The sequence below is a fragment of the Salmo salar genome, chromosome 25 (genome assembly GCF_965601325.2).
Source record: "Salmo salar chromosome 25, fSalSal1, whole genome shotgun sequence".
Taxonomy (NCBI): Eukaryota; Metazoa; Chordata; class Actinopteri; order Salmoniformes; family Salmonidae; genus Salmo; species Salmo salar.
Genome location: NC_138315.1, coordinates 16,223,065 through 16,242,511, shown reverse-complemented (window position 1 = coordinate 16,242,511; position 19,447 = coordinate 16,223,065). Strand labels below are relative to the sequence as shown.

Below are 19,447 nucleotides of genomic sequence, written 5' to 3'. Positions count from 1 at the left end.
CGCCAATTAGATACCTTATTCACAATCAACAGCTAAAATTACTTAACTTTACAGGCTAACGTTTCTTTTTCATTACAGACATGTTGCTGAAAGCTAATTGAAAATAGTCCTAATAACTAATTCATGATAAATATAATAATAAAAAAATAATTCAATAGATAATAACTTTAGGCCTATAAGACCATTTGAAAATAGCCGGGCCGAAATTATGTTGAGTGGAGCTTAACGCTAAAATGGAGATACTTCATATTGTGACCCTGCACACAGGCCTAAAGATAAAATACTTATATCGTTATTAGACTTGTTTTTCTCTTACTTTTCATTTACTTTGATTCTAGCACGAGAACAATTTGAAGCTACGGACCAGTCCCTATTCATTTTAACGGAACTGAAAGAACGTTAGGGCTTATAAGGTACCAATTCCAGAAATAGTGCTCTTCTTTACTTTAATGTATTTCTTACACATCTGCCTTGATGAAAAAGCCTTGGCTTACTGCAAAACAAAACATTGAAATAAGAAATGACATTTGACAATCAATTTATTGCAGGATACATGCCACAAACATGCATAAGATGTATACACTCATTTACATTGCTCACCACATTTATAATACAGAAACGTTTATTAGATTACTTACGATTCAGCTGACGGTTTGCGCTTAACTCTTAAACGAATGTTTAACTATTCAACCACTATTAATGTGCTTTCATGTCCGAAAAAAAGATCTTACAAACAAGTCACTGTGACTTCCTTAGGCTCAATCAAACCAAACAGTACAACAATGAATACCTACTATATTTGAATAATTTAAGACCTAGCCTCCTGTACCCTGTGATGAAACATTCAAAATACACAATGCGTCACAATGTAAATGAGACAAAAATAGCAATTACAGTCACAGTTTCAGTGAAAAACAAAATAACAAGTCCAATGCTGCCACAGCACTACTTTGAAGAGAGAGGAATGGGACAATAAAACAAGCATGTGTAAGCATGCTCACGAAAAGGTGAGATTTGAGGTAAGTTCCCGAATTCGGTTTTCCCTGCTCATTTTCTTGAGCTTCATCCTGCGGTTTTGAAACCAGATCTTGACTTGCCTGTCGGTGAGGTTGACGCCTTTACTGATCTCTAGACGGCGCTCTCGAGTCAGGTACATGTTGAATAAAAACTCCTTTTCCAGTTCCAGCGTCTGGTGCTTTGTGTAGGGGCATCTTTTCTTCCTTCCACTTTTTGCAGTCAACCAATTGCTCGTTGGAGGGTCAGTTTTGCTGTCTGAAATGAAATCAAACCAACAAATGTTTTAACATGGCAAAATATGGAACTATCACAATATGTTTTCACTAGTCACACAGCTCTGGTCAGAATGATAGAACGCTTCAATTATATTGATATAGTTTTAGCCTATATGAGTATTATTGGTTAGTAGTCGTAATCTGCTACTATCATTTGGATCAGGTGTTGAGATATTACAGGCTGTAAAATATAACTAACAACAGCTGCTCTAAATTACACGACTGAGTTTTTAGACCAAAGTCATATTTGACATGCATATTAAGCATACTGATGAAATCCACTACACATTTGTTAGAGCCTGGAGTATTTCTGTGTTATAATTTCGGAGGAAATTGATAATCACAACACTGAGGATGAAGATACAAAACAGACTACAAGCCTTATGTCTACGAGATGTTAATAATATGGATTACACTTCAATAAATAAATAACATTTTCCCAAATTACATTTACCCAAATATAAAATGGAATATTCTGCTTTTCTACAATCAACAAAGAAACACATACATTATAAATATAGAAAAATATAGAGGAGAATAGACCTCAATGCAAATATGTGCGGGTCGAACAGTTTCCTGTAGCATTTTACTGCAACCCGAGTAAGGCTCTCATTAAACATTACGACTGTAGGGCTGTTTGTGTTTTATATTGGGTTTTATGATGCTGGAGCGTTCATATTACACCATGACACGATTCATCCTTGTATTGTACCTACCTTTCGCTTCCTTCTTTGGCAACTCTGGGCTGGAGACTGAAGCTTCAGTGGAGCAATTCTTCTCTTCCTGCGCGCTCGACTTTGGATCCGGGCTTTCCGCGGGGATGGGTGTCCTGCTGATCTCCCGGTTATGCGGTATATCAGCCGTTTTCTTTTCCACTTCGACAAAGGAAGACAACTGCGGTTTGGGAGTAATTCTGTTGAGCTGCATCAATGTGGTGTTTGGACTCGTCATCTCGTGGCCATAGTCCTGGTGTTTCCCACTCGCGTAAGTTTGGCTCAGTCTGAAATAGCCCGGAACAGGGATCTCGGGGCCATCAACTGAACACGATTCGGGGATTATATTAGAATATACAGGGACATCGGACGAGTTGACCTTTGTCATCTTGTCTGAATACATGCAATAATTACTCTCCTCCTTAATGTTTTGTGAAAATGTGCAATTGGGCATCTGGTTGGATGGTTGCTCTATTCTGCAAGATCTATTCGGATCTGTCCAGTTATCAATTTGAGGTATGTAAGAGTGGACATTCATGCCCATATTTTGGTGGTTGACGTCCCCTCGTTTACCGAGAGACGGCAGGAGTCCACAGGTTTGCATTCCATAAGTTCCCATTTCTGCACCGGACGGCATGTACATGTTGCTGCTGGAGTAAAAGCTGTCTGTTCTGCAAGCGCCAATCAGCGAATCAACTAAAAACGTATTTGCTGCAGGAGAGCTGTTGGGAAAGGACATTTTTGGAGAAGTTTTAAAAAGGAGAGAGATGTCCTTTGTAGGTTGACATATCTAGCACAACAATCTCCGTGTTGCTCAGGAAGCCTCTCTACCACATGACAAGCTCACCAATGAAATTTGAAAATGGCCTTGAGACGCAGCCTCTTTTCCCATCACATGGACGAATTGACTCATGACTGGGAGGCAGACGTGGTCAACAGCGACACCTAGAACACGGACTTGAAATTGATTCCAAGACTGACAAAGGACATCTTGAACATTTAGCCTGTTCTCTTTGCTTGGCATGAAACAAAATCAAAGCTGATGTACATGGTCTTAACCTGAAAATAACGTACAGTTGCATCAAGCTCCAATGCCCATACCTTGACAACTTTGAACACCTTTAACACAATTTAAGTTCACGACTAATAGGTAATCTACTCACTTTTACAGGCTATAGAACTACTAAAGCCAATGCTTTGACATTAACTAAAACAATGACGTTGTATTGATCGAAATCTAATCCTAACTGAAAAGAAAAATCAATTTACAGGAGGTAATTAAACAATTACAAACAAAATGAAAAACAAATATGGCTATTATACGCTTATATCTTTTTTAGTCATTGGATTCCTAACTAAACAGCGTCTGGCTTAAGTAGAATGTTATTCTGTAAAAATGAAAATACAAGGAAAGCCTACACAGAGGTGATATCGATTACCAGGCTCAAATTTTTTCTAAACAATTGTAATAACCTTTGAATGCATGCTCTGGGTATGACGCACTTAGTTTCTATGTGACCTATATGACGGACTGGGAAACTAATGCATTTTAATAACAATCCACTACAGCGCTAAACACACACCTATTCTCAATTCAGCATCTCACATCGGTTTAGCAGGTCCACCTTTTCAAATATGTAGACGATGTGGATTTTTTTTACCCCGAGAAATAGCAATGAATTAACAAATCAACAAGTATACAGAAAGAGATTATTTGCTGAATAAGACTAATAATTGTATTTAGAGGATGCCATTAATGACACGCTGAATAGGCCTACCTCAATGAGCCAAGTTTGTGCACGTAGATTACTAAACAAAATAAATATGGGAGGAAAATATCAGCCTATAGATTATATCTAATAGGCGATATATTTATATGTGGCCTATGTACATTTGTTTCATGATGTTTCTTTAAATTTAAGCATCAATTTTTGTTAATGAACCTACGATAGCCTACATTCCTGTAAATGAACCCAAATACATGCACACGTAAGGGGAGCATTGTTTTTTAAACATGATTTCAAAAATGAGAGCGCGAGTGCACATCCAAGGACGTCCAACAGCAGCATAGCCCTACGTCTGAAGCTTAACCTTCAAGGTTGTAGGCCAAAACAATGCTTCAGGTCAACCCTAATGTGAAGATGCTTCAAATACACGTTTGAGAAATCTAACATATAAGCTCGATCGAAAGAAGAGGGAGAAAGATGACAATGTAAGGAATTATTTAGCAGTGCGATATATAGGTGTAGGCTGCTTCAATATATGTCTAAATGAACAATAGCCTCAAATAGAATTTGCTCTCCAAAATATTTCTGAAGTTATGAATGACCTATACGGATATACACGCCAAATCAATTACGCAAAAAAATGCAGACATACAATATGCTTCTATTAAACGTAGAAAATGAAAAACTCACGTTTTAGGACACGTTGCGAATTCACCAGTGTGCCATGTGTTGTTTTTAACTTCAGGAATACAACATCAAAACCATCCAGGTGTTCTGACCGTGATTATAGGGCGTTTAATAATAAATCAAATAATTCAGTAAAATACAAACCCATGGTCTATTCAACATTTTAGGTGTACACATCCCATTTTAAATCATCCTTTTACCCTATCAGGTAACATCGGTTGAAATGATTAGACAACATATTTACTAGACAAGGCTTAACGGCCGTCCAAATCAACATACCTAGTTTAATGCATCGATAATGCACACGACAATTTCAGTCTAACCAGGGTTGATTGAGGAATCCAGATAGGTCATGTGCCTTATTCCATCATTTAGCAAGTATTTAATTACTTTAGGGTTTAATTGGAATGAAAACTAAGTTTAACCCAGCAATATTTCAAGTCATGTCCAATATATGCCAGGGTTAAGTTGGACTTTGTGTCTTCTATAGGCCTATGATATACAAATCCACATAGTTAAGGCTACTGTTTAATCCACTTTAAAATGGTGGCGTTAGGAACAGTGATGGTGCCCCTTTGATTGCAATGCATGGAATGCATGAACGAAACAAAGTCTGCTTGGGCTATTGGATATTTTTATATATTTTTTAAATGAAGCTATTTTCCAACGTTTACCAGAAGGAAGCCAAGTCAAAAAAGACAGCCAGATCACCGAACGCATGCTATATTCTATCACCAAACCACAAACAAGAACATTTACAAGCCTTTCAATAATATTCCAGACCACAGCTGTAATTCAACCTGTGTGTGTTTTCATGAACAAACTCAGCCCGAAACTTGTTACACGTCTGCCCTCGTGTGGTTAGAATATGAACGAGCAGTCACCATGTCTGCACAACTGGGCCTATTTCTTGAACCAAAAAGCCAATAAAAATGTTAAATCAAAAGACTGACTGATATGTGTGTGTTTGTGACTTATTTCCTACAGCTAGGAACGCAATTCGAATGATCAGATACAGTAACATGTCCAACATGGCATGCCTATTAGACCACCTGGGCCTACATTTTTTTCTGCGAAAACAAAATCATTGCGCGATGCTAAAAGTGAAAAAGCATTGGTCACAGAAATATTTAGGCTTATTTAGGATGACACATTGGTCGACTGGTTCTCTTTTAGTACACCGCAGTGCACTGCCTTACTTTGTTAAATTCTAATACACGAGGGACCTATCCGTGGATTCGAATTAAACCCTTGATTATGACAAATATTTTTGGTTTCAGTGTTGTTACTTAAGCTAAACTATATTATACTCTTGTAAGACTGTACAAATCGTGCGTAATGCTACCACATCAGAAGATTGCGGATGAGTTCATGAATATTGCATTAGGCTAAATGTAATGCAACATCTTAATTGGTTAGTATGTAGAAGACAGTTATCAACTTCAAACAAGAAACTGTATCCCTGCTGTATCGCTTACTTTTCATACAGGAAAACTCACTGCTTCGCAGCCATATTGGAATGCTACTGCAATGCAGATATCATTCAGAAGGCGTCGTTTCTCAAGACATCAGCCAAAAGGCGCCTATAGCCTAGTTGTTCAAAAAAAAAGTGAGAGGTGACGACATTGACGTTATACGGGAAATTCAAAGGCAGGAAAGAACCTTTATTAATTAAATTAACAATAGGCTATTTGATACAAATAATTAAAACAATTCTAATAAATACACCACTTTTTTTTTAAGCTGCCAAATCAAATCGTATGTATGGGTTTTCTTTGCTTTTATGATCTTGCCAATTGAAGTTAAATATGAAACATATAATCTATAAAGGCTTATATAAAGTAATAGATAATTTTGTTCATGTACATTTTGCGTTCCTTTAAACTCAATAGCCTGACAAGTAAACAGTAGGCTACTGCATTCTTCTCGACTATTTTGGGGTAGGGCCGCATTTGGAGTGCCCAGAGGGTCCAATAGCCCCCAATTTAGACATTTACAGCTAGTTTTTAGTATACTGTCTAGACGGTTCAAGGTTTAGAAAACCGCCTAAGTGTAAAACAAAATAAAGGGAATAAAAGGTCTAGTCTAAACTTTGAAGTTGAGGCAAGTAAGAGGCGCTACTGCTTGGCTATAACAACAGGAAATCCGCTGTATAGTCCTATGGCCTACTGATATAACTACTAGTGCCAGTGCAATTGGTAATTTACAAATATATCAGATCGTTTTGACAAGACAAACCCTATAGTAGAGTATTAAAAACCTTGTTGAATCGTATGAAATTATGCATAACTTTCTATGCCAAATGTGGATCCTGACCAAAGTTATACGAAATGAGTTCGTTGTGATTGCAATTACATGAGGTAACGCATAATTACATTTGCCATGTGTACTTTATTTTGATATCACATAACCACAATATACATCACATGCGTCTACTAAATGCATACACAATTCTACTATTATAAATGACTTCTTGTAGTCTACTTGACTGATTCATCTACTCAAAGTACGCGTTGCTTACTGCAATATTTTTGAATCCACCAAACGCCACCATGTAAACTTAAATAAATTAAAAAAAAGATATGCATAGCCTAGAGATGATAATGAATTAGTATAATGATATACAAATGGACATTATGACGAGGTCTCCTGGATGATTTCTTCACTGGATTGAATCTTATTTTAAACAACAGGATTCATGTGTTCATTGAGGTAAGTATTTAAGTGGCAGATGCCAAGAGCCTTGCATAGATAAATCCAGCCTGTTTGCAATGTTCATTATGCTGTGCGGTGTTTCACCTTCTGTTGTTTTGATAGATTATGAGATGCCCCCCCCCCCAAAAAAACCTCTTTATTCAATCTGTTGTGAAGCATTTAGCAACTATTGACTCCAAATGCGTAGGGTTCAGAATAAGGGATTCCCAGTGAAATACTGAAGCCGGTCCCGGTTGAGCTTTTTCTCTTTCATTCTTCTGTTCTGAAACCAAATCTTCACCTGTCGATCTGTCAGGTTTAACATCCTCGACAACTGGAGCCGCTTCTCCTTGTTTATGTACACATTGAAAAAGAATTCTCGTTCAAGTTCTCGGATCTGGTATTTGGAGTAGGGGCATCTCTTTTTTCTGGACTTTGAAGAACCTAAACAAAGACAAAACACTTTATTTACTACAAATATGTAGTACAATGTAGTTCAGATCAAAGTTGGCTCCCTGCTAGTCAGCAAAGAACATAATTAACAAGTTAGCCGAGTAAAAAGATCATCGTCCCGCATGCATCCACAAACACACAAGCAGATATGCTCGTGCACGCGCGAGTGAGCGCGCGCGCGCACACACACACACACACACACACACATTTTGAGTCCATGTCTGTCCTACACGGTTATTCTTGAAGTTATAGGTAAACCATTATTACGCAGCCAAAGAAAACCTCTTCCCATAGCCTAGGCCTATAGCCTACGTAGGCTATCCTCTATCTCGAATATTACGGCATTGCCTACCTTCCTGTTTATATCATTATTTTATTACTTTGTAAATGCATTGTCATAAACAAATAGGCCTAATGAACATGCTTGCACTGTAATTTACACCATGCAAGCGAATCAGAGAACTTTAATTAATTCAGAAAACACTACACATCAGAAATATTGCAGTACAGCTCACCTAAACTGCTTTCCCATCGTAAATATTTTAACAACAGAAAAGTAAATCTTATTGGGGTATATAAAACCTTTGCATGCTTATAAAGGGGCACATAAAATCGGACCGACAACAGTAGTGGACTTACTATAACCCCATTTAATGCTTGTACCTACTTGGGCCGTTGTTCTTGTCCCCAGCGCAGTTTGATATCGAATAATCCTCTTCGTCTATGTGCTCAGTTGGGTCTCGTTCAGACTCCTCAGATGCAGGCCTATCTGAAGTATGTTTATTACATGCAGCATCTCCGGGGAGACTGGAGTGTGTCTTTTGTTTTGAGTCGTCGGGGTTGGGCTTCTCAGAGTTAACAGTCTCTAAGAACTGATCGAACCCTTGTGGAAGAACCCCATTTCGGCCGACATTTGTGAAGAAATTGCATGGCGAGCTCGTACGGCCGTGATGGCCGTACAAGGAATCATTTTTGAATATCATTTCCGCCCTGTTCGACGACTGGATTAAGTCTCGGTGCATTATCTCGTCCGTTGAGTAGTAAGAGGCGTAATTGCCCCTGTAATGCCATTTGTTTGAGTGATCCAGTCCATAATCTCTGAAAGACACTTCTCGAACAGGTTGGACTTGAGCTATGTTGGAAGAATAAGGAAAATTTATTTGACACGAAGTAGTCTGGGGTAAAAACGAGGAGACCGAAGAAAAATCAGGCGCCGAAACGTAATATGTACAACTCGGTAAATACATATTTGACGCACAGTTGCCACGCTCATCGTACTCCGCCATCTCTCCCCTTCACCCTTTTGCTATAGCGAAATAGAATTGGCAGCTTGAGTGTGTTAAACTTTGTCTATCTATTGCACCATAGGCGCGTGGAAAGGACCCGCGAGGGAGAAAAAATCGGAAACGTAGTCTGACGTGCAATTCATCTTTATCGATTCTCGAGGTAATTGTGTCATGTGATCCGGTTAAGGAATTACCATATATCAATATCAGTCATTAAGAACTGTCTAGAGCAACTCATGTGAGCGCACACGACAGTTCATTGGTTGCCTGGATTCAGAAGCAACTCCTATGTAGATCTGCGCTCGCCCTGCGAAATAGACATTACTAAACAATCCCTGAGATATTTCATCAATGGGTTATTGCAATAGTATTCGAGTTATAGAATGTCAAACCCACAACTTTGTATGTATTCCATGCATGCCCTATATGTGCGCACTATTATGAGAGTATGACATGTATGCATCATGGTAGTTGAATACATATTAAGAAATATTTGTAGTTGACCTCCCCTTGGAGTCCAAGTTAAAGGGCACAGAATGTTCCCTCGTGCACAGTCTACTTCGCATCCAAATCTATACTCACAAATTGAACATTAGGCCTACAATTACACACAAGTTACGCGCGTAATAACTTGGACAGATAGATAAAACAAAAGTACATTTTTAACGCTCGTGCCTCAACAATGCAAACAAATGCACAACATGGACCAAAACATTCATATTCACAAACCTAATCTCAAATTATATTTCATAATCCACATAGGCTACCACAAACACAGAAAAGGTGAAAGATAGAAATGAAAGACATGAAGAGAACGAAAACAAGAAAAAGAGACATATGAAGACAACTTAATTATAGAGAAGGATTAGGACTATGTGGGGGAAATATACTTTTCTGATTTCAATATCAACTATATTTTGACTCGCTTCCATTATATTTCCAGGCCCTATATTGACTCCGAGCATTCATATTTGTGGTGTTTTCCGATTTCAGAAAGATATCCAGGCCTAACAAAGGGATACATGGAAATTCTTTACCTGGTTGTTCGCCCCAAATCCAGAATCGTTCATTTTCCTCGTACATATGTAATTAGTGGTTCTCCGGATAAGATCTTCCCAAATGTAAATTAAAAATAGAAGCGTCATCAGCATGATTGGCTGCAGGAAGGCTTTGCACTGCCAAGTACAAAACATCTCTGCTGGCTTTGACCGTCTGCGGTCTGAGACGATGTGCACCAAGCAATCACCAATAACGTCGGCACTCAAATCATTTTATTGCACAGACAAAAGGAAGTGTTGTAGTTTAAGTGTATCTTGTAGCTGTTGGAGGAAAAAAACACTATTGTGGGTGGCGATTACTTTGTGCTTTGGACATTTTGAAACCGTAGCCTGAGATATGTCTAGCCTACTTTAAACAGTGTTTTAGAAGATAGGTCTTCAGGACTTTCATTTTCAATTTACACCATTTTTCACTTTACGCATAGAAATACATATGCCTATTAAATAATATAAATAACGTGAAAGGGAAGTAAACAGTATAGCATTCACCATAGCAAATCCCTAACTAATTAGATGTATAATTGTGGGCCCAGCGTCCCATGTTCTATTACATCCATAGTATTATTTGCACGGATTAAAATCCACACATAACCTCGACAGGCCCAGGTTATTTTGTAGTTGAACAGGAACACAATACTGAATTATTTTTGGGGGGCACTAAAAGTAACATATTTAGATCCTCAAACACACACGAAAAGCATAAGTAGGCTATATCATATATAAATTACCCTGCGCGCAACCCGGAGAACTATAATAACCAACAACAACACATGTTGTTTGAGCGTTGCTGTTTGGACTGAAAAACTTGGCCCAAATGCAAATGTTTTTTTAATGACACGTTTTCCCCTCAGTCTCCCCGAAATGAGTTTAGCTCGTGTTATTTTTCTATATAGTGTACTACAGTGAAATATCCTCAATCTTAAACACACAATGAATGTGAAAAAACACTTGATTATATTATCATTATTTCTATTAACCTTTCAGTGAAAAATAAACCGTGAAACACACGAGTTAATACAATGTTAAAAAGTAATTACGCACAAATTACCCACAAAGAATTCCCCAAAACTAGGAGCTACACAATGAGCAGAGAGTACTGTACATGCTACCCATGTACTAACTATATCAAAACAACATTATCTAGTCCTATACTACCAACAGTAGCATAATGCAAATGAAATGCCATTGGCAATGAATCCAGGTTGGTTGACAACGCAACAATGAGTAACCTGCAAAACAGTCCTTATAGACAAAATGGGCGATTTGGGCCTTGTTTTCACGCCCGTCTCATGCGGATGTGTCATCAAATAGATAGATACCCTCTTGCAAATACCACGTCTTTAAAGCACACAAAAACCAAAATAATTTGATTGTTGTTGTTGTCATGACAAAATGAGTTTGAGTGCGTATTTTGCAACACAAGATTACACACTAACTTGACCTTAACTTTGTTTTGGCGCCCTTCTATCTTGAGAGCATGAGCAGACGTCATCTGGCAGAGTTCTCATAAAAATCCCTTGCTGGACCAAAAAGCCACACCATTCCCCTTTGATCGCTTTAAAACAATGGGATTGTAAACTAGCAAATATAATTTCACAGTCATAAGGTAAATAACAGAACATTAAACAACAAATGTTTAGCTATAGGCCATTCTGAAGCATTTCAAGCGCTTGTGTGCTTTGGGATAATGCTAGATTTTAGCCTCCTGAGTCTCTGATAGCTAACCAGAGATTACAATATATCCAGTGATGCAAAGCACTTAAGTAAAAATACTTTAAAGTGCTACTTAAGTCGTTTTGGCGGGTATCTTTACTTTACTATTTATATTTTTTACAACTTTTACTCCGCTACGTTCCTAAAAAAAATGATGTATGTTTTACTCCATACATTTTCCCCGACCCTCAAAAGCAGTCCTTACATTTCGAATGCTTTGAAGGATCTAATATGGCAGACTCTTTAAAAACAAATGCTTAATTTGTAGATGATGTCTGAGTTTTGAAGTGTGCCCCTGGCTATAAGTAAATTAGAAAAACAAGAAAATCGTCCCATCTGGTTTCCTTAATATAAGGAATTTGAAATTATTTATACTTTTACTTTTGATAGTTAAGTATATTTTAGCAATTTCATTTACTTTTTATACTTAAGTAGGCTATATTTAAAACCAAATAGTCTACTTTTAGAATTTTACTCAATTAGTATTTTACTGGGGGACTTTCACTTGGGTCATTTTCTATTGAGGTATCTTTACTTTTACTCAAGGATGACAAATTGGTATTTTTTCCACCACTGAATATATCCTTGAAGTTACTCCCTCGAAAACCCCAAAACCATTTATACATTTAACAATCAGTGAATTCATGTAAGTAGGCTATTAAATGGAATATTTACAAGCAAACAAAATGGTAAAGATCATAGGCTAAGGAGTGAGAGCGATCATATTCAGTAAGTAGTCCATTTCTGTAGGTCTGTTTCGGAATAGCCTAGCCTATATGTGTCGATGTGCCGCTTGAATAAATAGATCATACAAACATGTAATCGTACCAGTAGGTTCTGCGGTATACTAAGTGGAATCCACATAGGCCTAACTATGCAGTAAATTATACCCTACGTGTACGTGCTGGACAGATATGATGAAATAGCACCACAAGTGTTATAGTGGCATTTTGAGCAATGTATGTAGCCTCAAATGTCTACACAAATGTGCACATGTACCTGCATGTACATGTACACCAAGTCGTCATGGAATTGTATGCATTGATGTAAAATATGTAGCTTTTCGAAATAACGTCGATACCAATATCACACTTGATATGTGCCAGTAAACTGTTCTAATTATTCATAAATTGGACCCCCCAATGCAGTTATAGGCCTACAGAGAATTCTAGAGCCACCCAAGTGCTTTGAATGCAGCAGACAAATGGAGGCTGCATTATGCACCATTACGCAAACACACCAAAAAATAAGACAAAAACACATTTATTGTGTTGAATAAAGATAGACATGCAAACACATTAAAAACATGGTTCATTTTTCCGACAAAAACACGAACTTGAGCTTGGACGAGCAATTGTGAAGGCCTAGTAGCAAGACTGATCACAGATATGAGCAATATACATGTCTAATCATATAATCATTGTGTATTTCATCAATACAATAAGCCTACATAACTTATACATGGATTAAGATTCAATTATAAATAACATTCATGTCCCAGAAACAAATAAAATAAATGAACGCTTGCATAGCCTACCTATATTAAAAACAATCCTCCATTGACATTGCCATACCTTATTATACGCTCAGATATAGTGTGTGAGTCGTTGAATAAAATCATTAGGTCAAGAAGTATCCTATTGACCTAAATCGCATGCTTTACAAACACTCAAAACCACAAGTTCAATACGTGAATTTCAGAAAATAAATAATGCTTTCTTCATCACCCACTAACTAATAATACAAGGCCAAAAGTAACAACAATTCACAAGCTCAGTTGTTTGTATAACCATCCAAAATATACAATACATCGTTCTTAAAATAAAATAAAAATGATAGGCCTATAACTATATTGCCAAGATCAGTGGCTCAGGACAGAGGTTTGAAGTGGCTGCGCTTGTCTGAACCGAAGCCACACGAGGTCATTATCAAGACCCAAGGCTCTCAGTACATGGAAAATGCATGGTCACGCATCATCAGCCTCTTCTTTTTCATTCTGCGGTTCTGAAACCATATTTTGACTTGTTGATCACTCAAGTCCAGTCTTTCAGAGAGTTCCTTCCTTTTTTGCCTGTTTATGAACTCGTTCATCATATATTCGTTCTCAAGTTCAGCAAGCTGTGGCTTTGTGTATGGTTTTCTCTTCTTCCTGGGTTTCACTTGTGAAGAGCACCAGGGTGCATCTGGAGAAAGAAAAAACAACAGTCCTTAGCAACTTGTGGATCTCCCACACTTGGTAAAAAAAACGAAATTATATTTTGGAGAATTCAGAAGCATGCAGGCATGGTCTGCAATTGTCATTGTGTAAACATCAAATATAACAAAACAAGAACTATGATTTGGAGGTGAAATAAATAGCCTCGACATACAGTTTAGAAACCGTTAGAAGTATCTTACCATGTGAAAATGACGCCCTGGCACCTGCGTTACTTGAAGATGGTTGAATTGTGGGAATTGAATGGGCCGACTGCTTGAAACCGGCTGCACTTGGCTGGTTGGTGGGATTCGGTTCGTGTTGTGCACCGGAATTATGTGACCGTCTGTCCAAGTTCGAAAATTCATATTTCGAGCTACCGAAATTGATAACTGCATGTTCACCAGAAAAGGCCTGCGCATGTCTAGCAGGTTCTTCTGGCTTGTGGTTTACATCCTGAAAGTAGTATTTATTGGACTCGTCAAGTGGTCCCTTGTTGTGGTTGTTGGGATTAGTATTTACAGGCACTGAATTGGATAGAAACGGCGGAGAGTAGCCACTGAAGGCGCGGCTCTGAGGCGGAGATGTGCACGAACTTGGGGAAGTCCACGGGAGCGAGCACACCTCTCGCCTGTTGTAGGAAATCTGATGCAGCCCAGAGAGATGAGCTCCATTGCCCCGCAGGTTGGAAAAATATAACGACTCCGGGGTAGGAAAATTCAACAGAGAACCAACATAGCCAGAATTCAGAAGATTGCGCTCACACATTTCCATGGAGCTCTCTCAAACGCTTCTTACAACCCTTTTAGAGACTCCTAATGAATAAAGGGAAGGTAATTGTTGATTTGCTCATACAGTGTCACGTGATATGCAAAACATGTTGTTCAGTCCCACCCTTGGCCTTAATACTGCAAGGCAAGATATTCCTTAAGGTAATGTTATGCAAGAGTAAAATAAAAAAATACATAGCCTATATGAGAAATACAAATGGGAGTGTTATATAGAGAAATTATATACAGTATCGTCAAACGGAAAGGTGTTGGTTAGATGGCTCTATCAAAATCAAAGAGACCGTTTTCATTGCCAATATATTATTATAAGGTATTGTTGCTAGTTTGCTGAACTATGATGATACTGATTATTGTTATAATTGAAAAACAATTGGCTCTATGTTCAATGCAAGACAATGTAATTTACGCTAAACATGCTCACGTTGAGAGATAATATGGCTAGCTAGGCTGGTCTATGTGAAGTGACTAAGATTTAGCTACAATTATAAGGCAGCAGTGTAAAAAAAACATTTCGGTAAAATAACCAAGATTAACATAGACATATGGATAGTTTTCTGTGAAGGCTATTCCTAAAACGATCTATAGTGCTCACAAGTCATTGACGATTGACAGACAGGTATGGTTGCTACAAGTCCAATAACTAGCACTATATTATAGGCTATGCAGTATTATTTTTTTCATACAATTTCAAAGCAATAATACTAATCCTACTAACGAACGATTCTTCCCCTATTCACAACTCATGGATATAGGTATACACATGCCCCTCTACAGTTTAGTAACAGTTTAGTGTATAGAAAAGTAACACAAAAAATAGTTCTGCAATGTTCAAACAAAACGGTAGCCTCGCATAGTCCTACCTTTAAATGAATTGCTTCTGAGAAGACCATAGTATGATAACGAACAAATAACTATATTGGAAATAATAATAGATAGCCTACTATACTCTTATTTATCCTACCCTTTGTGCCATATGAAAAAATACAAATTATTTTTGCGCCTATACGCTATGATTCATTTTTTATAAATTAAAAATGATATGAACAGATTTTTTTTGTTCACACGTTTAAATAATAGGCTATTATCTCTTGACATACAGGCTACAGTAAAGACATTTCCCCTTTTGATACTTTTCATTTACAACCCTTGTTATAAATATGTAAGCAACTGGATTAGACTAGCCTACATAAATATATATATTTTCTTCAATTTCACAAGATAAATTACTAGCTTCCTGATTCCTATAATATCGATATTAGCATAGCATACTCTAAACAATTGTTTTCATACTGGCCCTTGACACATATCTAGATCAGTCATCTTACCTATGCTAACAAATACTTATCCTTAAGGTTTCCCAGCAAAGCTAGACAGTCAGGATCCTCGGACTCGAGAAATGACATTTGTAAACGCTCCGTCTCCGGAAAGAAAGGCGACAGCGTGGCCTCCCATCTTTTACGAGTCTAGTAAATGTAAGAATACCCTAAAACGACATTCTTTTTAGCCACTCATAGAAACTAAGGACCAAAATATATTGTACGCATATTGCAAAAGCCAACGTTTTACTGAAAGCGTTGAATATTGGTATAGTTCAAGGTCAATGTCCAGAGAGCTCAGATTAAGCAAAAACAAGTCCAAGTGCATGTTTGATGTAGTTTCTTGGCAGAGGCGATTGTTCGCTGATTAAAACAAAGAATCGCCTCTGATGTCTTTTCTTGAAAGATAATGCATACAACTTTTGATGTGGGTGGATCACTCCGTAAGATAACAGCACTAAAACTTAAGTTCGGACGTATGAACTCTTGTCGTTTTCTGTGCCTCCGTGGGTGGGTAAATGTTGCGCTCACACCAAATGGTACTTTGTTATATTTTAATAAAAAATGTCCCCAAACCGATTATGATTTTTCAGCATATAGAATATAACGATTTTCAATCAACTTTGTTAATTTCATTCGCAATAAAAATGTTTTTCAATTCAGTTATTTGTTTTAAAGAAAATCCCTCTTGTGGAGAAATTGCGTGCTGAAACCAGTAGATGGCGAAACAAGTCCATGAATAGTTGCAATTGTATCATTCATTCCTTTGAGTGAGAGCATAGTATTTACAATAGATCCGAATGAAAATGTATATAAAATTGTCATAAACAATGATCATGAAAATGTTTTGATTGATTGATAGATTAGATTGATATAGGCCTTAAGCCTCCCTAATGATAAACACCAGCAGTTCTAGTGGAATTATGGAATTGGTTCCCTCGCGATGGCCTACATACCGATATGACTTTCTCTTAAGACCTGATTGTAAACAGTCTGCGTGGTGGAAAATGTCTCCTTTGAGTTGAACGTTTGCTTTATATCCGTTACGCAACATTCTCGTCGACAAGTAAAATCTTACTATATATTTGAAATGATATGATCAAATAGGGGCCTAATCGCACAACTTTAAGTAGGCTTACGTGGAAGTATATAGGCCTATAGGACTGCATACCCTCACGGCCACATTGCTAAAATTGGAATGTTGTTAGACCATATACATGACAAGCACACTTAGTGTTTAATAAGAACGGACTTGATACGTCTTAGAAATATGAGACAAAAAACAAAGATTATCGGAACAGTTATATTTTATTGACCCAATCATACCTAATTCACCATCACCATATTTGACCTTATCAACACAAATGTACGTAATTGTAGGACTAAATGTGTGGTCACTTTTTCGACTAAGCTTTGACCTTGAAACAAATGAATCCATAACGGAGATTCTCCATTGAGAATGCTTATTAGTCTAGCACTGTCAATAGAGATTCTCCATTGAGAATGCTTATTAGTCTAGCACTGTCAATAGAGATTCTACATTAACAATGTTTTTTTGTTGTTGTCCAGGACTAGGCTTAATCTTTGTCTGGGGAAACGGACCCCAAATGTAGACCAATCTTTAAAATACATCTAGGTGATATGATATTCATACAATATACTTGGAATTTGACCTACATAACCCAACCCAGGCCTATAAATTCAACAACAAAAGTTTAAGTAAAGAGCAGGAAAAATATTTTTTCAAAATTGCACAAATACAATTTCAACATCAGAATATATGATTGAATATAGCCCCGAACAATAGACAGCAGCTCATTCTCAGTCAGCACACATTATAACACACGAATATAAATATTTACCAAAATATTGTGATACTAATGGCTGAGACAATTCAGCATTTCATAAATGGGGAAATAAAACAAATCAAGAGAAAGTTTCAAGGTCTCTATCTTTTGATATAAGCTTCTTGTTTTTTACACGACGATTTTGAAACCATATTGTTACTTGTCTCTCAGACAAGATTGTGGAAGAAGCTATCCGTTGTCTTTTCTCCTTGGTAATAAACTTGCAAATGGTGTACTCTCGTTCAAGTTCCTTGAGCTGTAGTTTCGTGTAGGGCACCCGTTTCTTCCTCCCACGTCGGTATGAAGTGCAGACATCTGGCTGGTTCATTACTGCTTCCTCTACACAAGTATGGAACAAGAAGAAAGTTCATGTTTCGAGAAGAAGAAAACAAATTACCACTAAACGTAATGTACAGTTAATAGTGTGGTCTTTATGTGTAGGACGTTTTCTGACCCCAAAAAATAAAACATAGGCTACGTAAAGTTACATCGAAAGTCATAATATTTGTTTCGCAGTTTTTCTTTTCTCAGGCTAATGCATAGACTTTGTTAATTGTTCTTTTGGAATCCTCGGTTGGGCTAAACTGAACAAGTCACTTAAAAACAGACTAAAATTCAAGTGGGTGAAATAATAGTTAAAAGAAGAGGTTACAGAAGATATAACCTACCTGTGAGGGATGACTTCCAGAATTGCGAGCCCTGCTTCTCTTCTCTGGTATAATACAGTGGATCGCTCCAACTATTAGCCCAGTTCAATTGCTGAATGTCCTCATGCCTCGGATCTCCAGGACCAGCCCTTGTTTCAACAGGTACATCAATGTATCCAGGGATTCTTGGGTAAAGACACGTGTAGCCTTGGTAAACATTTCCAAAGTCTTTCAGTCTGGACTGCATTTCACTGCAGTGTATGTTGGAACTTGAAAACCCAGAGAAATGCATTGGTTTATCTGATGAGTGTCCAAATAGAGACGTCCGAGAAGTTGGTTTCATCACACCCTGTTGGAATAGATTGCTGTCAGGGATTGTGCAACCATAACAACTGCTCCCCAAATGACAGCCAAATGTGAGTGACGCATTTCTGGCGACTGTAGAAAGAGGTGAGTATGGTTTAAGAGATTCTAAGTCAAAAGAGTTTGGTTTGTCCGAAATGGTGTATACCGTTACTCCTGGTACCGACCGGCTTGGGTTAGTCCTGGGAGCAGAGGAATAAAAACTACTGCGATGGACAGAAGTGATACTATCTCCCAAGCCCTCCATTTCAGTTTGACGAACTGCCAATGCAACTTTTATCGGTGAAAACCTCACATAGTCCCCTCAGATCCAGAACGTATTGCTTTGCAGTGCATGAATGCAAAGCAAGGATGAATACAAATGACCCTTTCATTTTTTTGTTGTTGCCTGACTGATTACAGAACTGTGACAACTAAATGTGGTTGGTCGGTTGCTTTCACGTGACATGCACATATATATGGCTAATGGATCTTCTGAGTACTAGGCTATTGTGGTTTTGTTTTGGGCAAGAATGTTTGTAAAATATAGGAGAATGTTAAACATATAACAGCATACGCAGGATTCCAAAACGATCAATGAAAGAAAAAAAACGGCAATACATTTGAATATAACAATAGCCAATGTTTTTGTGTCAATGTCAGCTTTGATTTCACTGAATATATAGG

General features: G+C 37.6%; 4 protein-coding genes across 4 annotated transcripts; all 4 read right to left on the bottom strand.

Annotated features, from left to right (window-relative positions):
* Positions 1–884: 884 nt before the first annotated feature.
* On the bottom strand, positions 885–2,884 carry hoxd10a (homeobox D10a). Its single transcript, NM_001139553.1, is given in 2 exon segments — positions 885–1,272; positions 2,009–2,884. Coding segments are annotated over 2 exon segments (1,011 nt in total). The 5' UTR covers positions 2,745–2,884; the 3' UTR covers positions 885–997.
* A 4,382-nt stretch (positions 2,885–7,266) lies between these two features.
* On the bottom strand, positions 7,267–8,854 carry hoxd11a (homeobox D11a). Its single transcript, NM_001139552.1, is given in 2 exon segments — positions 7,267–7,557; positions 8,234–8,854. Coding segments are annotated over 2 exon segments (813 nt in total). The 5' UTR covers positions 8,814–8,854; the 3' UTR covers positions 7,267–7,324.
* A 4,480-nt stretch (positions 8,855–13,334) lies between these two features.
* hoxd12a (homeobox D12a) lies at positions 13,335–14,626 on the bottom strand. Its single transcript, NM_001139551.1, has 2 exons — positions 14,021–14,626; positions 13,335–13,806 (listed from the first exon to the last, which is right to left on the bottom strand). The coding sequence occupies exons 1-2, from the start codon at positions 14,589–14,591 to the stop codon at positions 13,568–13,570; spliced, it is 810 nt and encodes a 269-aa protein (NP_001133023.1). The 5' UTR covers positions 14,592–14,626; the 3' UTR covers positions 13,335–13,567.
* Positions 14,627–17,850: 3,224 nt separating this feature from the next.
* hoxd13a (homeobox D13a) lies at positions 17,851–19,028 on the bottom strand. Its single transcript, NM_001139550.1, is given in 2 exon segments — positions 17,851–18,110; positions 18,440–19,028. Coding segments are annotated over 2 exon segments (849 nt in total).
* Between the last annotated feature and the right edge of the window lie 419 nt (positions 19,029–19,447).